Source organism: Pleurodeles waltl, chromosome 6 (assembly GCF_031143425.1).
Source record: "Pleurodeles waltl isolate 20211129_DDA chromosome 6, aPleWal1.hap1.20221129, whole genome shotgun sequence".
Taxonomy (NCBI): Eukaryota; Metazoa; Chordata; class Amphibia; order Caudata; family Salamandridae; genus Pleurodeles; species Pleurodeles waltl.
The window spans coordinates 749803323-749822632 of NC_090445.1; the positions used below are offsets into that span (position 1 = coordinate 749803323).

Genomic DNA, 19310 nt, shown 5'->3' on the forward strand with positions numbered 1-19310 from the left:
TTTGCATGATTAGCCCAAATAAAACCAATAGTTTTTTCAATAATTGTGTCATACTATACCTTCAATGTGTGGGGAAAAATATGGACCACTCCCAATAATAACGCAAATGTCTTTTTCAGTGCTTGATCACACTTTGTCCAAGTGATGTTGGCCACTTAAGTTCAAGTATTATAGGGGAACCCTCAACAAGGAGGCAGATAGAGGTGAAGGGAAGAATTTTCCAGTGGGGGGGGGGAGGGCAGTATAAAACTGCTACAGTATTCATGCCTACTGAGGAATAATGAGTAAATTAGGGCCTTGACACAGCAGACTGCAACTTATGTGAAGAAGGAGGGACACATTTCTCCATCAAATCAATCGAGTCACATGTTTATGGGCAGAGATGAGAGAAGAATACAGCCTATGTGAAAAGAGGATGCAGATAGGATTTGTTGGCTTTATACAGAGGAAGAGAAACAACAATTTCAGACTTGGTAGGGTGAAGCACTGTACGGTAAGTTATAGACATACAATCAATCAATTCATCTTTATTTCGGCCAATTTGGCCATAAAAGATGTACACAAAAAACACACATATGAACATGTAAAACCATCAAGGAAAAGTAAACAGGAAACACATCAGATAAAAGACCATACAATTAAAATAAAAACTTAAAGTTAGATAGGAGCCTGCAACTTTAAAATACGGGTACGAATATGCCAGACATTGGTAAGGAATTTGGCTAGTGCAAACACAATTGGACCTGAAACATCAGTTTTTAAAATTCTGTACACCGGGAGGAACTCCCTAAAACCAAGGTTTCTAATAAGTGGTAGGAGCCAATCTTTCCTGGCGGCCTTGTAAGTTGGACAAAACAAGACCACATGCAGATCGCTTTCCTCTGCTCCCACACATGTCGGACATAGCTTGGTAGATGGCAGTGTTGACCAGGAGCAGGTGTAAGATCGCAGAGGCAATGTGCCATATCTCCATTGGAGAAATAGCTTCCTGGCCAGCACAGGAGACATAGCATCCAGAACCCTCTCCAGGCGGTATGAGTCCTTGCTTTGCGCGAATACAGATGTTAATGACCCCTCATTCTTGCAGTCTAGGGCCATAGCTAATTTCTGCTTGTGGTAAGCACTGACCAAAGCTCTTCGTGGGATCCTTAGTGAGGCGTTAGCTGGATCCGACCACAGGTCAGGGAGGCCCAATCCCATACAGGACTTTTTTATGTATTTTATCCACGGGATCAGTAGAGCTTTAGGGTGGGTTAAAAACTCTCTCAGTTCCGCCCTATAAGAAGAGAGTTCTTCGGTGCTCCATAGCCTTCGCCAGAAGACTATGGGTCTGAGACCTAATTCATCTGCTATTGGTCTCAGACCCAGATCCATCCTCAGGGGGAGGAGCGGAGTACTGCGCGGGAGTGCTACTATCTGTCTAATGAAGTTGTTCTCAGTAATAGACAAACTGCAGGAAGCTGTGTGACCCCACAGTTCCGCCCCGTACATCAGAGCTCCTCTAGCCTGTGCCTTGTATATCTGGATAAGCGGCCCCAGCGGTCGATATGTGGAGCTTCTCATCAACCGAGCAATGCCGCCAGTGGTCTGCACTAATTTAAGATTAACCCTGGTCTGGTGAGTTCCCCAGGACATGGTTTCATTCAACGTTACACCTAGATATTCAAAGGTGGAGACTCTCTCTAAACGTGAAGCTCCCAGTAAGGGGTTCGGGCGTGATCTTGGGGTTGGATTCATAACCATAAACTTGGTTTTGTTAGCATTGATTTCTAACCCCCTATCTGTGCAAAAAGCCACAAAAGAATCAAGGATCCTCTGTATCCCCATGGGGGTTTTGGACAGCAACAGGGTGTCATCTGCAAACATGATTGCAGGCACCCTGCTGCCATTCAAATTTGGGGCATCAGTGTATTCAGTTCCATTGAGATGGGCGATTGCCCCGTTGACGAAGAGGCAGAACAGGGTCGGTGCCAATACACAGCCCTGTCTAACCCCCCTGTCAACGGCGAATCTGTCCGTTAATTCCCCGTGTTTCCCGCACCTGACCCGGGCATAGTTATTATGGGGCAATCTCTTTAAAATTATCAGGATGTCTGGGGGGACCCCCATCTCAGCCAGAACACTCCAGAGTTTCCCTCTGGGCACGAGGTCGAACGCAGCCGTCAGGTCCACAAATATAGTGTATAAACTACCCCCTTCCAATATTGCTGCCCTCCAATAGATAACGTTCAGACGAAAAACCTGGTCCACTGTAGAAACTCCCTTTCTAAATCCCGCCTGATACGGACTGAGGGCACCCGTTTCTTCCACCCAGTCCTGAAGCCGATTCACTAGTATCCTGCCAAACAGCTTCTGTGACACGTCAATTAGACTGATTGGTCTGTAGTTGGCTGGGAGCAGGGGCGAGCCCTTTTTAAATATAGGAACCACCTCTGCCCCCAGCCAAGTACTCGGAATTTCCATGCCACACAAAACTCCATTAAACACTGCAGCCAGATAGGGGGCCCAAACACCGGGCTCCTGCTTGAACAGGTCCCCGGGCAGGCCGTCCAATCCTGGCGCCTTTCCAGCTTTAAGTCCCATTAGTGCTACCTTCACCTCCCCCACTGTTATCAAATCCCCGCCATACTCTACCAGTCCAGTACCGAAATCAATCTTAGTTTCTCCCTGCTCGGAACTGTAGAGAGACTGGAAGTGTGCCTGCCACACCCCTGCTGCAATATTTGGTTCTATTGCCGAATGGAGGTTCCCCGACCCCCCGTTTACTACTCTCCAAAACATTCGGTGATCTCTTGTTGCGAGGGAAGTGGTAAGCTCCTCCCACTGGTTCTCCTCCCATTCGGTTTTAGCATGGATGACCAGTTTTTTATAAGCCCGTCTACTTTCTCGCAGCTTCTCTCTATCTGTTCCCACCTTGATGCATCTGAGGAGTTCTCCCTTTGCCTTCCTGCATACTGCATTGTACCATAAGGAGTTATGTTGTTGGATCCTCTTCTGATTCTGGACCCTGGTAAAAAGCTCAGAGGCCGCTCCCTTTATAAGGTCCTCATGAGCCTGATATAATTTCTCATGGTGGACTATATTGCCCACATCGTTGGCTAGCTCTCCTACTTTTTCCAAAATGGGGATTAAACCTGCGTAGAGCTTCGAAAGTTTCACTTGGCTCGTAGCTAGTTTATCCCACCTGATTCTTCTCCTGTTATTGTCTAATAGTAGTTCAGGTTTGGACTCCCCCATGGTTGTTATGGAGGCCTTTGGCCCAGGATGGCTAAGATCGAGTTCAAGGGCGTTATGGTCACTATCCAGTCTCTCCACCACCCTAAAGTCCAGGATAGAAGACCAGTTCACTATCTGTACAAGAGCATAGTCCAAGCGGGACTCTCTTCCCACTCTGTTGTACGTGGTTTTGCTTGGTACATCAGACTTAATACGTCCATTGCAGGCTCTAATTCCATGCTTTAGGGTGAGAGCAGTAATCTGCAAAGCCACAGGCGTCCATGCCTTTGGAGAAGGTGCTACAACAGAGGGTAGTGACCACCTGAACTCTTCTTCCATGGGAAATCCCTCTACGAGACCGACCAACGGCTCGAAATGGGAATTTAAATCCCCTCCCACTATGTAAGGGATATCTCTTGGCATTTCCGCTAAATATACTGAAAGCTCCTCTATAGTGGGGGATTCCCGCGAAGCTCCCACTGGCCTAGAGTAAATATTTATCAGGGCAAGTTTCGCTAGGTTCGGCCAGGCTAATAAAACCACTAGGATATCATCTGATGGCACCGGTAGGCGTGAAGCCTGACATCCTAAGTGGGAAGCCACCCAAGTTGTGAGTCCACCAGAGGGGCGGCCCTTACCCTCCCACCTAGCCGAGATGGAAAATGACTCGTAACCTTGATGGTTACAATCTTCCCTTGCCCAAGTCTCTTGGAACATGCAAACATCCCCGGACTCAATGTAAGTTATCCAATCTTGGGTGCCCAGTTTGCTGGCTAAACCAGCCACATTCCACCAAATTAGTCTCATGTGCGCTGGAGAAGCCACAGAACAGATTGCAGGGATGGAGTGGGGGGAAGAGCCAGTACCAAAGCCAGAAACTACACCAATTACTCTAACAGGGTCATTTTCAGAAGTGGATTCAGCCGGATCAGGCAGTTTACTGGGACCATTATCCAAGGTCACAGGATTTGAGATAGACATACAGTAATATATATAGAGGGTAGGAACAGAGTCAAATTTCTCAAGAGAGAAAGAAAATGAGGACAACTTTGGGGACAACGTTTACTAGGAAAAAGGTCAAAATTAGATTGTGTATTTTACAGACGTCTTAAATACATAAAATATATTGGAAACTATCATAAAGAGTACCAAGTGCATATTCAGGGTGTTAAATGGGTATTTTAATTCATTGTAGGGGTTTTCTAATCCAGAAGACTCATTTAATCTGGTGGTGGTAATGTTGAATTTGAGGATATAGGTGGCTTCTTCTTTCAATATGATATTATTCTTGATGTGTCCACTGAGGTCTTGTTTAATGAGTGCAATAAATGGCCACGAAAAGAATCTGCTTAGTGATCAATCTATACAAAATGACTCACTAGACACAGTGTCAAAACCTTGTAAGTTATCATTTTATTTATCTGTATTGTAGAATTCATTGTTTGATTTCCTGGGTCACTCAGCGGGGATATCTTCTCTGCCCTAGGCTAGTAGGTCTGCTTTATATCCCACTCTGAAGAGGTCTGTAAGCCCTATTCTAGCAAATGGGTTCCACACATTTAGCCCATTAGGATTTTTTGCGTATGACTCAACATTTTGTTTAAATTTTACTGTGAACTAGTCTCACTATCTGAGTCTCACTTGCGGTGAATTAATGGTAACTGAACTGAGCATACTAACTGCCAGGGTCTGCCTTTTAAGATAAGGCTACTGCTGCACGGCTAGGTTAAGAGGAATTGGGCTTGTTACATATGAATACGTGTGCACACTCATGTGCACACGTATGTAGGCTGTAAGTGTGAGAATACTGTTGTGTGCAGCCTGGTATCTGCATACAGGTAGCCTTTTGTCAAAAGAGGCTCTGCAATGATTGGTCCTGACCTGAGGTAGGCTTTATAATATGAGCATTTATAGCATAGGTCTGTAGTGTTAACTGGAAAATATGTTGTGTTTTCACTGTATTATACATATAGGCAAAATCCACTGTAAACTACAGTTTCATTCCATTTAGTCCACAAGGTCCCCAACTGGGATAGAATATGCACACTGATTGAATTTGCAGTCCTCAATGACACACAGCCACATCTTATGGGACTTCAGGATTTATCATAGTTCTCTGGCTCGGCTAACAATTAGAATCAAGGCCTTTAACCTTCCTTATGCGTCAAGATAATATTTCTGCTCCTCAGGTGAAGGATCAAAGGTCTACCCGCATAAAATGGAAATCAATAATGCTTGACTCAGTTCCTGGGAAAGAAAAGGAGTGGGGGTGAAATGTGCATCTGTTAACTAGATTGTCACTCAGGGCCCACTGGAACAAAGGAGGGAGTCCTGACCTCTGGAGCCAGTGCAGAAGGGGCTTCTTTTGAAGTTTTGGTGGGACAGGATCATGCAGCTGTTCCATCAAGGGGTAGAAATGAGGCTCTCAGAGAAGCTCTTACCTGAGACAATTGGAAGTCACCATTTTGGACTGCCTCGAAATGCTGTGCAGGAGGGTTGTGGCAGGGGTGGAGGGATGATTAGGCATCAGTGCTTGATCCCTAAAGCTTTCCACTCCACTTAAAAATACCTATCCATGGGAGAGACAGTTGGGAAGACCCTAGAGGCGATAAGTGTGAAAGAATACCCAGCTGGAAAGAGAAGATACCTAAAGCCCTGCAAAGATGGACTAAGCAGTTTGACTTAACCTGACTCCTCCCCTACCCAGGACTAGAAAGAAACTTCCCAAGTCCAGTGGCACTGGCCCTCCTTATGCATCCTGCGTACAAGTGGGGGGTAAAAGAATCTGGGCTCCACTGTCACCTGGATGCCCTCAGTAAGCCAGGAGACTCTGGGGCCTTGGGAGTACAGTAAATATGTTGTTTTGCTGGGTGGTTGTGGAAAAGCTGAACAAGATGCTCCCAACAGGAGGAGATGAGCATCAGGAACCAAGTAGTGGAAAAGACTGGTGCAAGGAGACAGAAAATCAAGCTCCCTGCAAAATGCACCATTGTAGAGGCCAGGAGGTCTGATAAGATTGCTCCTGGTGGCTAAGCCTGTTTACCAGGAGCAAAACAAGACCAGCAGGAGAAACTCAGCCCAGCGGGGCCAGAGAAACACCTCCTTAAAATAGTCTTGTTTAAAAGAAGGAAAAATGAGAGACAAAACACGTGATACACCATCAGAACGCTGCAAATTCCCCACAGAGGAACACCTCCCCCAGGTGTCAGCACTTCTTTAGTTAATCAAACCCTTTCTGGAGGGGGCATGTGTGGAGCCCTCTTCCCATTTTATTTTCTGTCCCTGGGTTCCTATCAGCCTAAGACCTCACCTCTCAAGGCAGGGACCAATCCGCAGGGCATGTTGCCACGGCATGCCCAGCAGCCCAATGCTTCTCCTGCAGACGTGGAAGAAGTGGACAGAGCTGATGTCACTGTTGGATACCAAAAAGTGAGCGACACCTGCACTGAAGGAGAAGACAACCTGAGGATGGCTCCTGCGCACTGAGTACAGCTCATTTGGGGAGCTGAAAGGGTCACAGGGGCTTTTGGGCTCCCTCCGCAACCCTCAGCAAACACAAGGCTGTGGATGAATAGGGTGGAACTGGGGGATCCAGCTCTAACAATGGAAAAAGGTCCAAGCTGCTGTGTGAGGCCACAATCAAGAGCGGAGTGAGTTTCTGATCGGAGGCACTTGAAACAGCCTAAGTCTTTTCTTGTGGCGACCCAAGATGAGGCAGAGGGCACCACCATTATACGTCCATCATAATGGGCAGCAGCCCGCCCACGTCCCAGGAATATTTTGGTTAGGGGCCACCTTACGTTTCCGAGGGAGAAACCTATATGATTCTGGAAGAGATTTTATTCAACTTTAAACACCACCCATGCTGGAGCTTTTGCTCTTGGTCTCAGTAGTGTGGGGAGGACCCCCATGGTCCATCCTATGGCTATATGTTATAGCCTGTAGATTGTGATGGAAGATTCAATCACATATGGTAATTCAGATGCTATACGGACAATATGGATATTGAACAATAAACATTTACCCTTGTAATGAATGTTTATGACTGGTTGTACTCTTTCTGTTGATTTAAAAGTTGGTGTTGTACTGAAACATGACATGGGCTGATGGTAATAGTTGGTGGCATCCTGACAAAGCAGGAGGTCCGACATCCCTTTTAACATGTTACATTAAAATGATATAACATGTTATTGCTATTATTGTGGTGATCCTGTTACAAAAGTCAGTAGGCCTACCTTATGTCTAATGACAGCCTTTTAGATTGTGATGTAGGATTTGGTTTAGATGTGGTTATGTAACTATGAGGTTCAGGATGCACCAGGAATATAACGTGATATGAGTTTGTCACCACTGTTCTTCCATCTACCTGATGTGCATATTTGTAGTTTAATGCATAGTATTTAGTAGATTGTGTGTAATAAAAGTAAAAACCCAGCAATTTCTTGAGTGTTGTTGTTTGCTAGTTTGGATTGCTATCCCACACCACCTCCCTACGGTAGTCGTTGGACTGCTCTGCTTCACTACCCTGAAAGAGTCAAGTGAGGTTTTTGGTTCACAGTAATAAGACAATTGCAGACCTATAATTTGCGAAGAAGGGCTCATTTTCTTGTATCGGTCTTCAGAGTGAAGTCACGCTGCTGGCTGCAGCGCTCAGTGAGAGTCACACCACGGGCCTAATGTATGATGCAATTTTGTGGTCACAAAAGGCTAATTTTGCCTTTTCAAACCGCAAAATGGCCTTTTTCAATGTATCATCTCTATTTTGCGAGCCGGCATGCAAAGACCGACTTGCAAAATAGGGATTACAACTCACAATTAGGGGGGGGCCTTGCAAGGGCTTCCCTTCCTAACTGTGAGTTGGAGTGGCATGTATGATTGTTTTGTGGCCACAATTGCGGCCACAAAACAATAGTAGTTACCACCGATTTAAATTGGTGGTAACCCATTCACAAAGGGGAAGGGGTCCACATGGGACCCCTTCCACTTTGTGACTGGAAGCGAAAATATTTTTTTAGAGCAGGTAATGGTCCCACGGACCACAGCCTACTTTAAAAAAAATGAAAAGAAAACTTGTAATTTTTGTTTGAAATGCATCCCATTTTCCTTTAAGGTAAATGGGCTGCATTTAAAAAAAAATCTGCTTTATTTAAAAAGCAGTCACACATACGGTGGCCTGCTATTCCCAGCAGACCACCATCCCTGTGAGTATGGCTATTCCCTATGAGGTTGCAAATTGTGACCTACTTCATCGATATTGATGAGGTAGGTCATTTGTGACCCCATTGGGAATTCCAAACAGTGTGGTTGACACTGTTGCACATTTCAGATTACAACTTGCAATTTGTGACTCGCAAAAAAATACAAATTGCGAGTTGCAATCTGGAATGGTTGTACATCTGGCCCCATCCTCTTTCATTGTGTCAGAAGCAGTATGTGTTTTGTCGCCAGCCACCTAACATGGAGTCCGGATGCTAGCATAGCCATTTATGCATCTGTATTCCAGACTAACTCGCTTCATTCAAATAACTTTCACTATGATGCAAAGCGCGTTGCCTACAACCAACTTTGACACTAAATGGTGTCAACATGAACTACTTGTATTGGTTTGTGCATCTTCTGTCAATACAATGAGCCAGTCAGAAGATGAGAGGCTGAAGGGCGCAGTATAAGGCTAGTTTAAGACTGTCACTACTATTCCAGTTACTTGGCAACGTGTAAGTATTGTAGACTCCCGATGGGCCCCTTAGATTTAGCTGGGTGAACAGGAGGCCATTCTTACTCCGCTGTACTACAAATCTAGTTTCTGCAGTTGACCAGCTGGTATGTGCTAGAATGTCATCAAAACTACGACAGCCAAGCCAAGAGAGACACCCTACTCCAGCAACAACCCGGAAACTCTGGGTTTAGAGCACATTATTGTTTTATCTAGGGAACAGACTTCTTGCCTGCTTGCCTACACTGGCTCCTATTGTCCTGTAGCACATCCCTTTATTCTCTAAAAGAGCTACAAATGAGAGTATTTACTCTATCAAAACAATACTCCAGGACAAGGAGACAAGTACCAGTCCTACTCATTTCATCGGTTTAGTTTTATGTAGTGAATCATTGGACAGACTTCAATGCAGCTGTCCTAATCCTCTTAGCTAGGTTCAAAGACAGCTGCTAGCGTCAAGCGTATGGGACTTCTAGAATACTCTGCCTGAGAGGCAGAGTGACTACACTTATGTGGCGCACAGTATTTAAATGTCTCTTGACTCTGGAATGCTTACCTGTTTGTGGTGGATCAGAGAGTTAGAAGAGACGGCAGGGAGGGCAGGCCAGGGAAGGCCAATGGACCAACATGAGAATCTCCAATAAGAGTGTCCCTGAAAAAAGCTACTAAGAAAAAACGTCAGGACATCATGTATGAGCAAAATCTGGGCTAATGGCATTCCAGAGTCTCCAGGCCAGAAAGTAGACGCTCCTTTATTTATTCTCAGATCATATTTCCTATCTGACCATAGTATTATGAGTCAAACGAGCGGCCACACCTAATTTGCCAGATTCCTGTTTGATTGCTCTATGATTGAATATGGGAGGTATAAGATTCATTGTTCTGGCTCACTTTCGATACACTTGCACGAGCTCCCCAAACACTAGCACTCGCTTCTAAAATGTTGAACCTGGACGCTCAAATTAAAACTCTTGGGCCCATATTTATACTTTTTGACGCTAAACTGCGCTAACGCAGTTTAGCGTCAAAAAATTTTGCGCCGTCTAACGCCATTCTGAAGCGCCATGCGGGCGCCGTATTTATGGAATGGCGTTAGACGGCGCAATCAGACCGGCGCTGCCTGGTGTGTGTGGAAAAAAACCACGTAGACCAGGCAGCTCCGGCGTTGTGAAAAAATGACGTTAGGGAGTCTTAAAATGGCGCAAGTCAGGTTGACGCTAAAAAATCGTCTTAACCCGATTTGCGCCATTTTTTCGACGCCCAGACGCCATTTCATGACTCCTGTCTTAGTAAAGACAGGAGTCATGCCCCCTTGCCCAATGGCCATGCCCAGGGGACTTGTGTCCCCTGGGCATGGTCATTGGGCATAGTGGCATGTAGGGGGGCACAAATAAGGCCCCCCTATGCCACAAAAAAAATAAAAATATAAAAAAAATTATACTTACCTGAACTTACCTGTACTTCACTGGGATGGGTCCCTCCATCCTTGGGTGTCCTCCTGGGGTGGGCATGGTGGCAGGGGGGGTCCCTGGGGGCAGGGGAGGGCACCTGTGGGCTCATTCTGAGCCCACAGGTCCCTTAACGCCTACCCTGACCCAGGCGTTAAATTCAGGCGCAAATGCGGGTTTTTTTGACCCGCCACCTCCCGGGCGTGATTTTTGCCCGGGAGTATAAATACGACGCATTTGCGTCGCCGTCATTTTTTTTGACGGGAACGCCTTCCTTGCATCTCATTAACGCAAGGAAGGCGTTCACGCTAAAAAATGACGCTCTTTCTTCATACTTTGGCGCTAGACTCGTCTAACGCCAAAGTATAAATATGGCGTTAGTTTTGCGCCGAATTTGCGTCGAAAAAAACGACGCTAATTCGGCGCAAACGGAGTATAAATACGGGCCTTGATGTTTTTACAGAAACAAGAAGGCAGACGCCAACCAGATTGCTGAACGCCTATTTTCAATACTTCCACATAGAATGGCTACCTACAAGTAGCTGCAGCACCGTTTCCAGCACAGCAACCAGAGCCTAGAACGCCTTAACCTTAAAGTTGAAGGGCAAGCAAATGGCCTTAGCCTAAAATGGACACTCCCTTCCTGGTTCTGCAGACAGGATTTTGCATAAATGTTCTATGGTTGTGAGAGCCCAGGTACGGTCGTTCTCTGCTCGGTGAGTCTCAGACAGCACTTGAGAGTAAATGTAAACTCCTGTCACTCATCACTGTATAAGATCAACCAACATGACCTAACATACCTCACCAGAGTACTACAAAAACACAACTAAGAAAATAACACCTACCTTGAAAAAGGAAGAGGAAACAGGCGGTGAGGAAGGACAACAACTGCATCATATTGAAAGGACTGGAATGTAAAAAATACAAATATTAATTGAAAAAAAATGTTTACTATCCCTATGCCTGAGAGGAGTCAGCCCAATGGACTGACTCCTCTCAGATATTTTTTTTTCAATGCTCGATTTATTGTATTGTTAATAAAAGAATTCACAAACAATCTGAAACATATAAATGGCAACCAAAAACTATCTGCACTTGAAATGTTCGCAGTGGTGAACTGCAACCGTCTCGACTTTGTATCAATTGTTACTTTATTATTGTTAATTAAGAAAATGTTAAATATTGTGAGACTTTGCACAGTTAGTGCAGTTTATTTCCTTGCCTTTGTCATGGCCTGAGAAGAATGCTGCAATCCTAGGACATTTTTTGCATAGCTACAGACACATTTGTGCTGCTCGTGCGGAGGGAAAGGACACACGGCTCTCTCTGCACCATTACAACAGTCACAATAATTTGTGAAAAGAAATTCTTTCTTCTTGCTGGTGTCGACAGGTATAGGTGTACATAGTGGCTTACTCAAAGGAGAGGCATAACTAAATCTCAACAGCCAATTGTAGCGACCAAGGCAATTGAGTTTTAATAAAAGAGAAAGACCTATAGGTATTGGTGTTCAGGGGACAGTGGCTCCATATTCACCTTTCAAAACTAAAGTTGTAGAGCAGGAGTCCTCTCCCTAAACCCCAGTCCTGGGTATTACCCGGCCAAAATAAGAAGGTTTAAAGGAGGCAGCATATGAAGATATAAAAGAGGCAGCACATGAAGTTGTGTGACCGATTATACAAACAAAGGGGCCAAGGCAATCAGAGGGTCCAAGTGAGTTTCTTTTCAGATGTTTAATTGGTCGATTTATAATTGGCATGCAGGACAAAGTCACAGGAGCTGCGTCAATCCGGTGGGCGATGCGGGGAAATTTCTGTTGCACGGCAGGTGCTGCATCGATTCTTCTCGCAGGAAGTTGGGCTGCATCGTTCCGGCTCAGCTAGGCGTTGATCCAGTGGGCCGTGCATCAAAGTTCCGGTCGCAACACTGACGCTGCGTCAATCTCCTCTCGGGGAGCCGGGCTGCATCGTTCTGGTTTGGCGTGCTGTGATTTTCTCACCGCAATGCAGGCTGTGCGTCGTTTCTGGTAGGCTGTATGTCGAATTTTCGCCGCACAAGGAGTTCTTTGCAGGAGGAAGTCTTTTTGGTCCTGAGACTTCAAGAACAGGAGGAAAGCTCTATCCAAGCCCTTGGAGAGCACTTCTCAGCAGAGCCAGAGGGCAGCAAGGCAGTAGGGCAACAGCAGGGCAGCAGTCCTTTGCAGAAAAGCAGTCAGGTGTGTCCTTTGGGCAGCCAGGCAGTTCCTCTTGGCAGGTTGCAGGGTCTGGTTCAGAGTTTCTTCACCAGTGGTATCTTGTCCAGAAGTGTCTGAGTTGGTAGGGTCAGAGGCCCTGCTTAAATACCCAAATGTGCCTTTGAAGTGGGGGAGACTTCAAAGAGTTGCTGAGAAGTGCACAAGGTCCCCTTTCAGTTCCATCCTGTCTGACGTGGATTGTAAGGCATAGAAGGATTTGAGTGTCGAGAAATGCTCACTTTCTAAAAGTGGCATTTCTAGAACAGCAATACTAAATCCAACTTCACCAATAAGCAGGATTTTCTATTACCATTCTGGCCATACTAAATATGACCTGGTTACTCCTTTCAGATCAGAATCTACCACCCAAACAGTATATGAGGGTAGCCCTAATGCTATCCTAAGAGAGGAGCAGGCCTCATAGAAGTGTAAAACGAATTTAGGAGTTTTACACTACTAGAACATATAGAACACACATGTTCATGTCCTGCCTTTTACCAACATAGCACCCTTCCCTAATGGGCTACCTAAGGCTTACCTTGGGAGTGACTTATATGTAGAAGGGTTAACATGGGGATTACCTTGAAAAATATTTTAAGTGTAACTTCCCATTGGGAGCAGATAGAGATATGGAGTTTGGGCTCTGAACTCACAATTTAAAAATAAGTCTTTTAATGAAGGTGGTTTTTAAATTGTGTGTTTGAAAATGCCAGTTTTAGAAAAAAGGGCATTTTCTTGCTTAACCATTCTGTGCCTTTGCCTAGCTGTGGAATACACGTCTGGGTGAGGATGACAGTTGGGCTGTTTGTGAATTCACTCTAGACAGTCACACAAAGGGAGCTGAGGTGTTCCCTGTATATTCTGATGGATCTTCCTGGGCTAGAGTAGTGGGAGGAGTTGATAATTGCACCTGAATAGGGCTGTGTCTGCCCTTACACAATGCAGTCTCCAACCCCCTAAATTGGGACTGAGACCAGGGCAGGAAAGGCAGGGTCTTGTGCACTACAAAGCCTTTCATTTGAAGTTTGCCTATTTCCAAGGCAGAAATGAGTATAAGCATTGGATGCAAAACCCCAGACTTTTAGAGAACTTTTGGATGAAGGGGAGACTCTGCCAAGGAGAACAGCTGGAGAACTCTGAGGAGGAGTACTGTCCCTTTGCTGTGTGTGCTTTGCTGGGCTGGCCTGCAATTGCTGCTTCTGCATTGGAGAGGACAAAGACTGGACTTTGCTTTGTATCCTGCTTGTGAATTTTCTCCAAGGGATTGAACTGAGCTTGCCTCCTGTTAAGAAGTCTCAGGGACATCAAAGACTTCACCTGCAGGCCCCTGGGTTCTCTTGCTGAGGACCCTGACATGCCAAGAGGTGCCACTCCAGTCCATATTCCCTTAGGAGTGAAGTCTGGCAGAAAAACAAGAAGAACCGGGCACAGCGACTCCAGACAAGACTGCACCACTGCCTGCACCTGAAGCCGTGGTCCCAGCTGCAACGAGACGACTGTGACCAACACTGCAGGCCAGAAGCTGCTGCAGTGCCTCTGAAGTCCCTCAACATCATGAGTCCCAAGTGAAGTGTCATCTACGTCTGTGACACCTGACTCCGCCGTGGCACCTGTGGCCCTGTGGTGTGACCGTGACACTACGAAGTCACCTCATTGTGTCCTGACCCACTGGACTCGTTGACCCCCCCTCACCGGATTGTAAGGAACTGCCACCTCACCTCCACTGCCTCTGTAAGGAACCAACATTCACCTCCCCTGCGTACCAGTAGGGAACCAACGCCTCAACCCCTGTGGAGCAGTATGGAACCAACGCCACACTGCCTCTAGTGACGCCTAACTTCTTCGACTCTGTGCCATGTCTTTCACTCTGACTAGTTTCTAAGGTACTGTACCTGTGGTCCGTGCAGCTCCGTGACCGGCGCCGCACTCTCTAGCAAGTGGCATCAGACCATTGGGAACGACTCCGTCACGATGCCGTAATAGCACCATTTGGAGCTATCGTGTTTCTAAGAGCTTTTATTGAGATTTAATCTATAAAAATTCATATATTTGCTTGTATATGTTAGATTTTTGTTGTTTTAGTCTTGTTTTACTTAGATAAATATTGGCTATTTTTCTAAACGGGTGTGGTGTCCATTTGTAGCATTTTTACTGTGTTACTGTGTGTGTGGGTGCAAATATTTAGCACATTGCCTCTGAGATAAGCCTGACAGTTCATGCAAAGCTACCAAGGAGGTGAACAGGGGTTATCTTAAGAGTGTGACTCCCTTACCCGGACTAGAGTGAGGGTCCCTATTTAGACAGGGTGTAAACTGACAGCCAACTAGAGACCCCATTTCTAACAGCCTTGTGCACAATGAACGTTCACCATCGCTTTTACCCAATATGCAAGAGGCAAGGTTACTTACAAGCAGCAGAGTTTCTAAAGCGCATAGAGTCTGTAACCTTTACATTACTAGATAGAATGAATCCAGATGGTTCCTATACACTTCTCAAAGACTGGTGTTCCTCAATTAAAATAGGTTATCTTCCTTTCGATATACTGAGGCAAATAATTTGTGAAACTATTTTTATAATATAATGCTGCATACAATAGGTTTACCATTTCTAAGCACTGTAAACAAGAGGTGGCAATAATACCTAGTTTCTTGTGATTTAATTTATCGACCTCGGAAGGATGAAAGACTATGTTCGACTTGCCAGGATTCAAACTTGTGATCTGCAAGTCAAACACAGATGCTGGCAGCATGCACTCAACCCAGTGAGCCATTCCAGCACAGTGTTTGCTGTTTCTATTCTAAGCACCAGTAATACTCTCACCTCATTTGAAAAGTTGTCCCATGAAAAGACACCCCTCTGCTATTACCACTTTAAAAATGTTACCAACGAAACTGTGTTCCCATAACACTTCTTGCATTAGATTTTAGCCTTAGACTTTATATATAGTTTGCTCACATACCCGCAGAAAGGAACGTTTCATTGTTGCATTTTTATTGTCATAGTTTATTTTACATGGCTGCTTTTGTGCGTTTCATTGATGCGGTAGAATTTGTTGTGCTTCAAGTTGGTGACGCAATTTAGGCATCACTGATATGTTGCTCGGAGGGTTTGGGAAATGGGGTTTAAGCCCTGAAGCGCCCAGGGCGAGTGTCAATCAGTGACACTTCGTCACAGAGTGGGGTGGGGTCAGCAGTCTCACTGACCCCATCCCACTCTGTGAGAAGGCTGGGACTGCTGCCTTCCCTCATTGGCTGACCTAAGGTCAGCCAATGAGGGAAGGCAGCAGTCCCAACCCTCCTGGGACCTGGAGGCTGAAGGTAAGTGTGTGTGTGTATGTGTGTTATGTTTTAAATTGAATGTTTGGTGCGCGCGTGCATGTTTGAGTGTTATGAGTGTTGTTAATGGATGTGAGTGTGTGCGTGTGTGAAAGAATGAATGTGTGTGATCTTGTAAAATGAATGTTTGGTGCATGCGTGCATGTTTGAATGGTATGAATGTTGTTAATGGATGTGCGTGCGTGAAAGAATGAGTGTGTGATGTTTTAAAATGAATGTTTGGTGCGTGCGTGCATGTTTGAATGGTATGAGTGTTGTTAATTGGATGTGCGTGCGTGCGTGCGTGTCTCTGTGTGAAAGAATGAGAGTGTGTGTGTGTGTGTGTGTGTGTGTGTGTGTGCCCCGCCCGCCCCCCTCCCTCCCTCCCTCCCTCCTAAAGCTGCCGGCCGCCACTGTTCATATCCTGTCCAAACCTGGTGTCCTTCTGAGCTCCCACCCACGTGTAACTCGTTTCAAACCGATCACTGGCCTTAGATTACCACTTAAGCTTACTGGAGAAGCAAAGACCTGGATCAGAGAAACTAAGACATGTGTAAAGACTTTCATGCTGCTCACTGTCTATTCTTCCCTTCAGCGCAGAGAAGAAAAGACCTTCCAACCACTAACCACTCCATCCTCCTTGCACAGGTAGGTGCACAGACCACCCTACTAATGACGCACACAAACTCACCCTAGACCCACCTAACTTCCTCCCGCACAAAGATGTGCAAGATTCTCATGTGTGGTCCTCAGAGGCTCAGAGTGCCCTTGCCCTCCACTGCAGTGGAGCCATGTTTGACCCTTCTACTGCGTCGAGTGACGTAGGGTGATCTCTTGCTGCTGTCACTCGAGGCAGCTGCCTGGAACTCCTTAATATAACTCCGGCTCTTCTGAGAAGACCTCCTGGTAAGTCAGACTCCGTGACTTGAAGATCACGCCCTCGGTATGGTACTGGAGCCTCCTGTAAATAAGGCCCAGGTACTACCGCACTCCTGTTAACCTTCAGGTGTAGAGCTTTGTACCTGTGTTTTGAATAAACCTCTCATCAGATGAAGGCCATGAATGCATCTCTGTCCGGGGTCCCTGGAGCAAGAATGTCTGAGAGGGAAAGTCCAGCAAAGTGATCTTATCAGGCCAGGAGACGGCGGCGCGGTCTGGGGACCATTCCGGCCTTGTCATCGCTGAAGTTCCCAGCTCCCGCGCTCTTTGAAATCTCAGTGAATGCTTGGCACAAAGTCAGACATAAGAACAGAGCCCCGCTTTCTCTCCAGGCCGACAAAGACAGTCCATGTTGGGGAAGAGGCCGCTCCGCCAGTGCTTGGCCTCTGTTTCCGCCATGAATGGTACAGTCGGCTACGCAGAGTGCTTACAACATGAAATGATTACCGTCTTGAGAGATCTCATGCTCAAACCTGGGTTGGAGATATTGCTGGTAACACAGACCTCGAATATCCTGACCCAATAAACTGCACATATTATAGCTTACAATGTTAACATGCTCCTCGAAGAATCAGATGTGGGAGACTTAGAAATGGTTTGAGAGGCCTTTCAGTGCAGACTTTTATATTGAATGGACACAAAGATGCCCAGGAGCAGTATCCAGACCACAAATATTTGAAACAACTGAAACAAAATGATGCATTTCAGATCATATGGTATACTTGACGCTGGATGGAAAAAAGTTGTGAATGTTGACATTTGTAGCATAAGCCTAAGGAATGCGGAAATGTACAAAGTTTTACTCGATACACAAATGTTGCAGTGTAAATTATGCATTACCTCTCTGTCTCCCATCCTTGTTCCAATCATTAATTTGGAGGTGAATCCCAAGTGAAGACAGGAAATTCCAGAAAATGTTGCGAACACGGACTCCTTCCTGGAAACTGCTGTCCCCGGCCCAACCCCCACACACAGAAGGCCATGTCATAAATAGAGGGTGGGCGGGTTACAATGAGTTGGACAATTAGGACAAAGTGTAAGAAAAATTACCACTAAGTAACCAGAGCATTACGCTCTATGGTCACCATCCTTGGTCCAGTCATTACTTTTGAGGAATACAAAAACAAAAATTCACTGTCTCAGAAGAGATTCACAAACACATCGTAGAATTCGAACCCAGTGATTTTTATGAAAGTCCAAACAGAAAATGGAACTAAGCACAACAATACCAAGGTTCTTCCCATCATTCTTCAAAGCCTGGAGCTTGTAATGATGTAGAAAGGCGTGATGTGAGGCCCATATAGCAGCTCTATAAGTTTCTAACTTAAAGTGAATACAACTCAACAGTTAAAGCTATCAAACCTAGAGCCTAAAATGACTGACTATATAGCACCTCACGTATGCAATGACCATTGTTCTTTTATGGCTGTGCATGAACAGAACCATGACTTCCCTCTTTGAAGGTCCTCTTGTGCCTATCAACCTCTTCTCACTATCAACCTGTTCTCACTTGCTCTACTCGTCTTTTTTTGTTTAACAACATTATTTTAAGTTTTGAAGACTTAAGGACACACATTTTGAAATATAAGTGTACATCGAATGTCCATGTTCACCGGCGGACACTGAAATGATACAGTGATAAATACAAATAGACAGCTCCACCCATGTGCAACTCAGAATTGCCTCCCCTTAGCACAAAACAAGAACTGCCCTCACTCCTGTAGAACAACATGTTAACCCACTGTCCAATTATATTGGAGGTGACTGCTCCCTGCCACTGAGGAAGGCATCTCCCACACTCCTGAGGCTCAAAGAGTATTAGACATTATCATGTGTAACCCTCCAGAGTCTCGTTGTCTCATTATATAAGTAGTAAAAGGTCCCAGGTAGTGTCAAATTTTGCAACTCTATAGCAGACTAACAAGTCACTTACCTTCGGTAACGCCTTACCTGGTAGAGCTTATATCTAGCTGCAGATTCCTTACCTTAGAACTGTCCCCAGGCATCAGACTGGTTCTGGAAGATTTTTCGTGAGCAGTACACCTTCGTGACTGTAGGTGGCATCGTTCAGCTCCGTGTGCGTTGTCCGTGCCGGAAGTGATGTCCACAGCACCTATATAGGTGCCATCTAGGTGAGCCGAAGTCAGTTTCTTTTCACAACTTTCAATACCAAAAGCACAGAATCATGAACAACATTGACCACTGGTGTGGATAACTAGAGTCCCAAAAAGGATAGAACCCTGTATCTAGAAATCCATTCGCAGAGCGGAGATGATCGGTGGATCGGTAAGGAGTCTGCAGCTAGCTATAACCTCTATCTGATAAGGCGTTACCAAAGATAAGTAACTTGTTCATCTGATGAGGACATCTAGCTGCAGATTTCGTAACCTTAGAATAGATGCTCAAGCAATACCATCCGTGGAGGTGGGTCTACGGCCAATTTCAGA

At 45.6% G+C, this 19310-nt stretch overlaps 1 protein-coding gene across 3 annotated transcripts in view; it reads right to left on the bottom strand.

Annotated features, from left to right (window-relative positions):
• VWA2 (von Willebrand factor A domain containing 2) overlaps positions 1-19310 on the bottom strand; it is a 225181-nt gene that overhangs the window by 165113 nt on the left and 40758 nt on the right. For all 3 annotated transcript variants that reach the window (XM_069239310.1, XM_069239308.1, XM_069239309.1), the window contains one exon: positions 11223-11284. In XM_069239310.1, the coding sequence (XP_069095411.1) occupies positions 11223-11274 (52 nt within the window). In that variant the 5' untranslated portion in view covers positions 11275-11284. The remainder of the gene's footprint in view (positions 1-11222; positions 11285-19310) is intronic.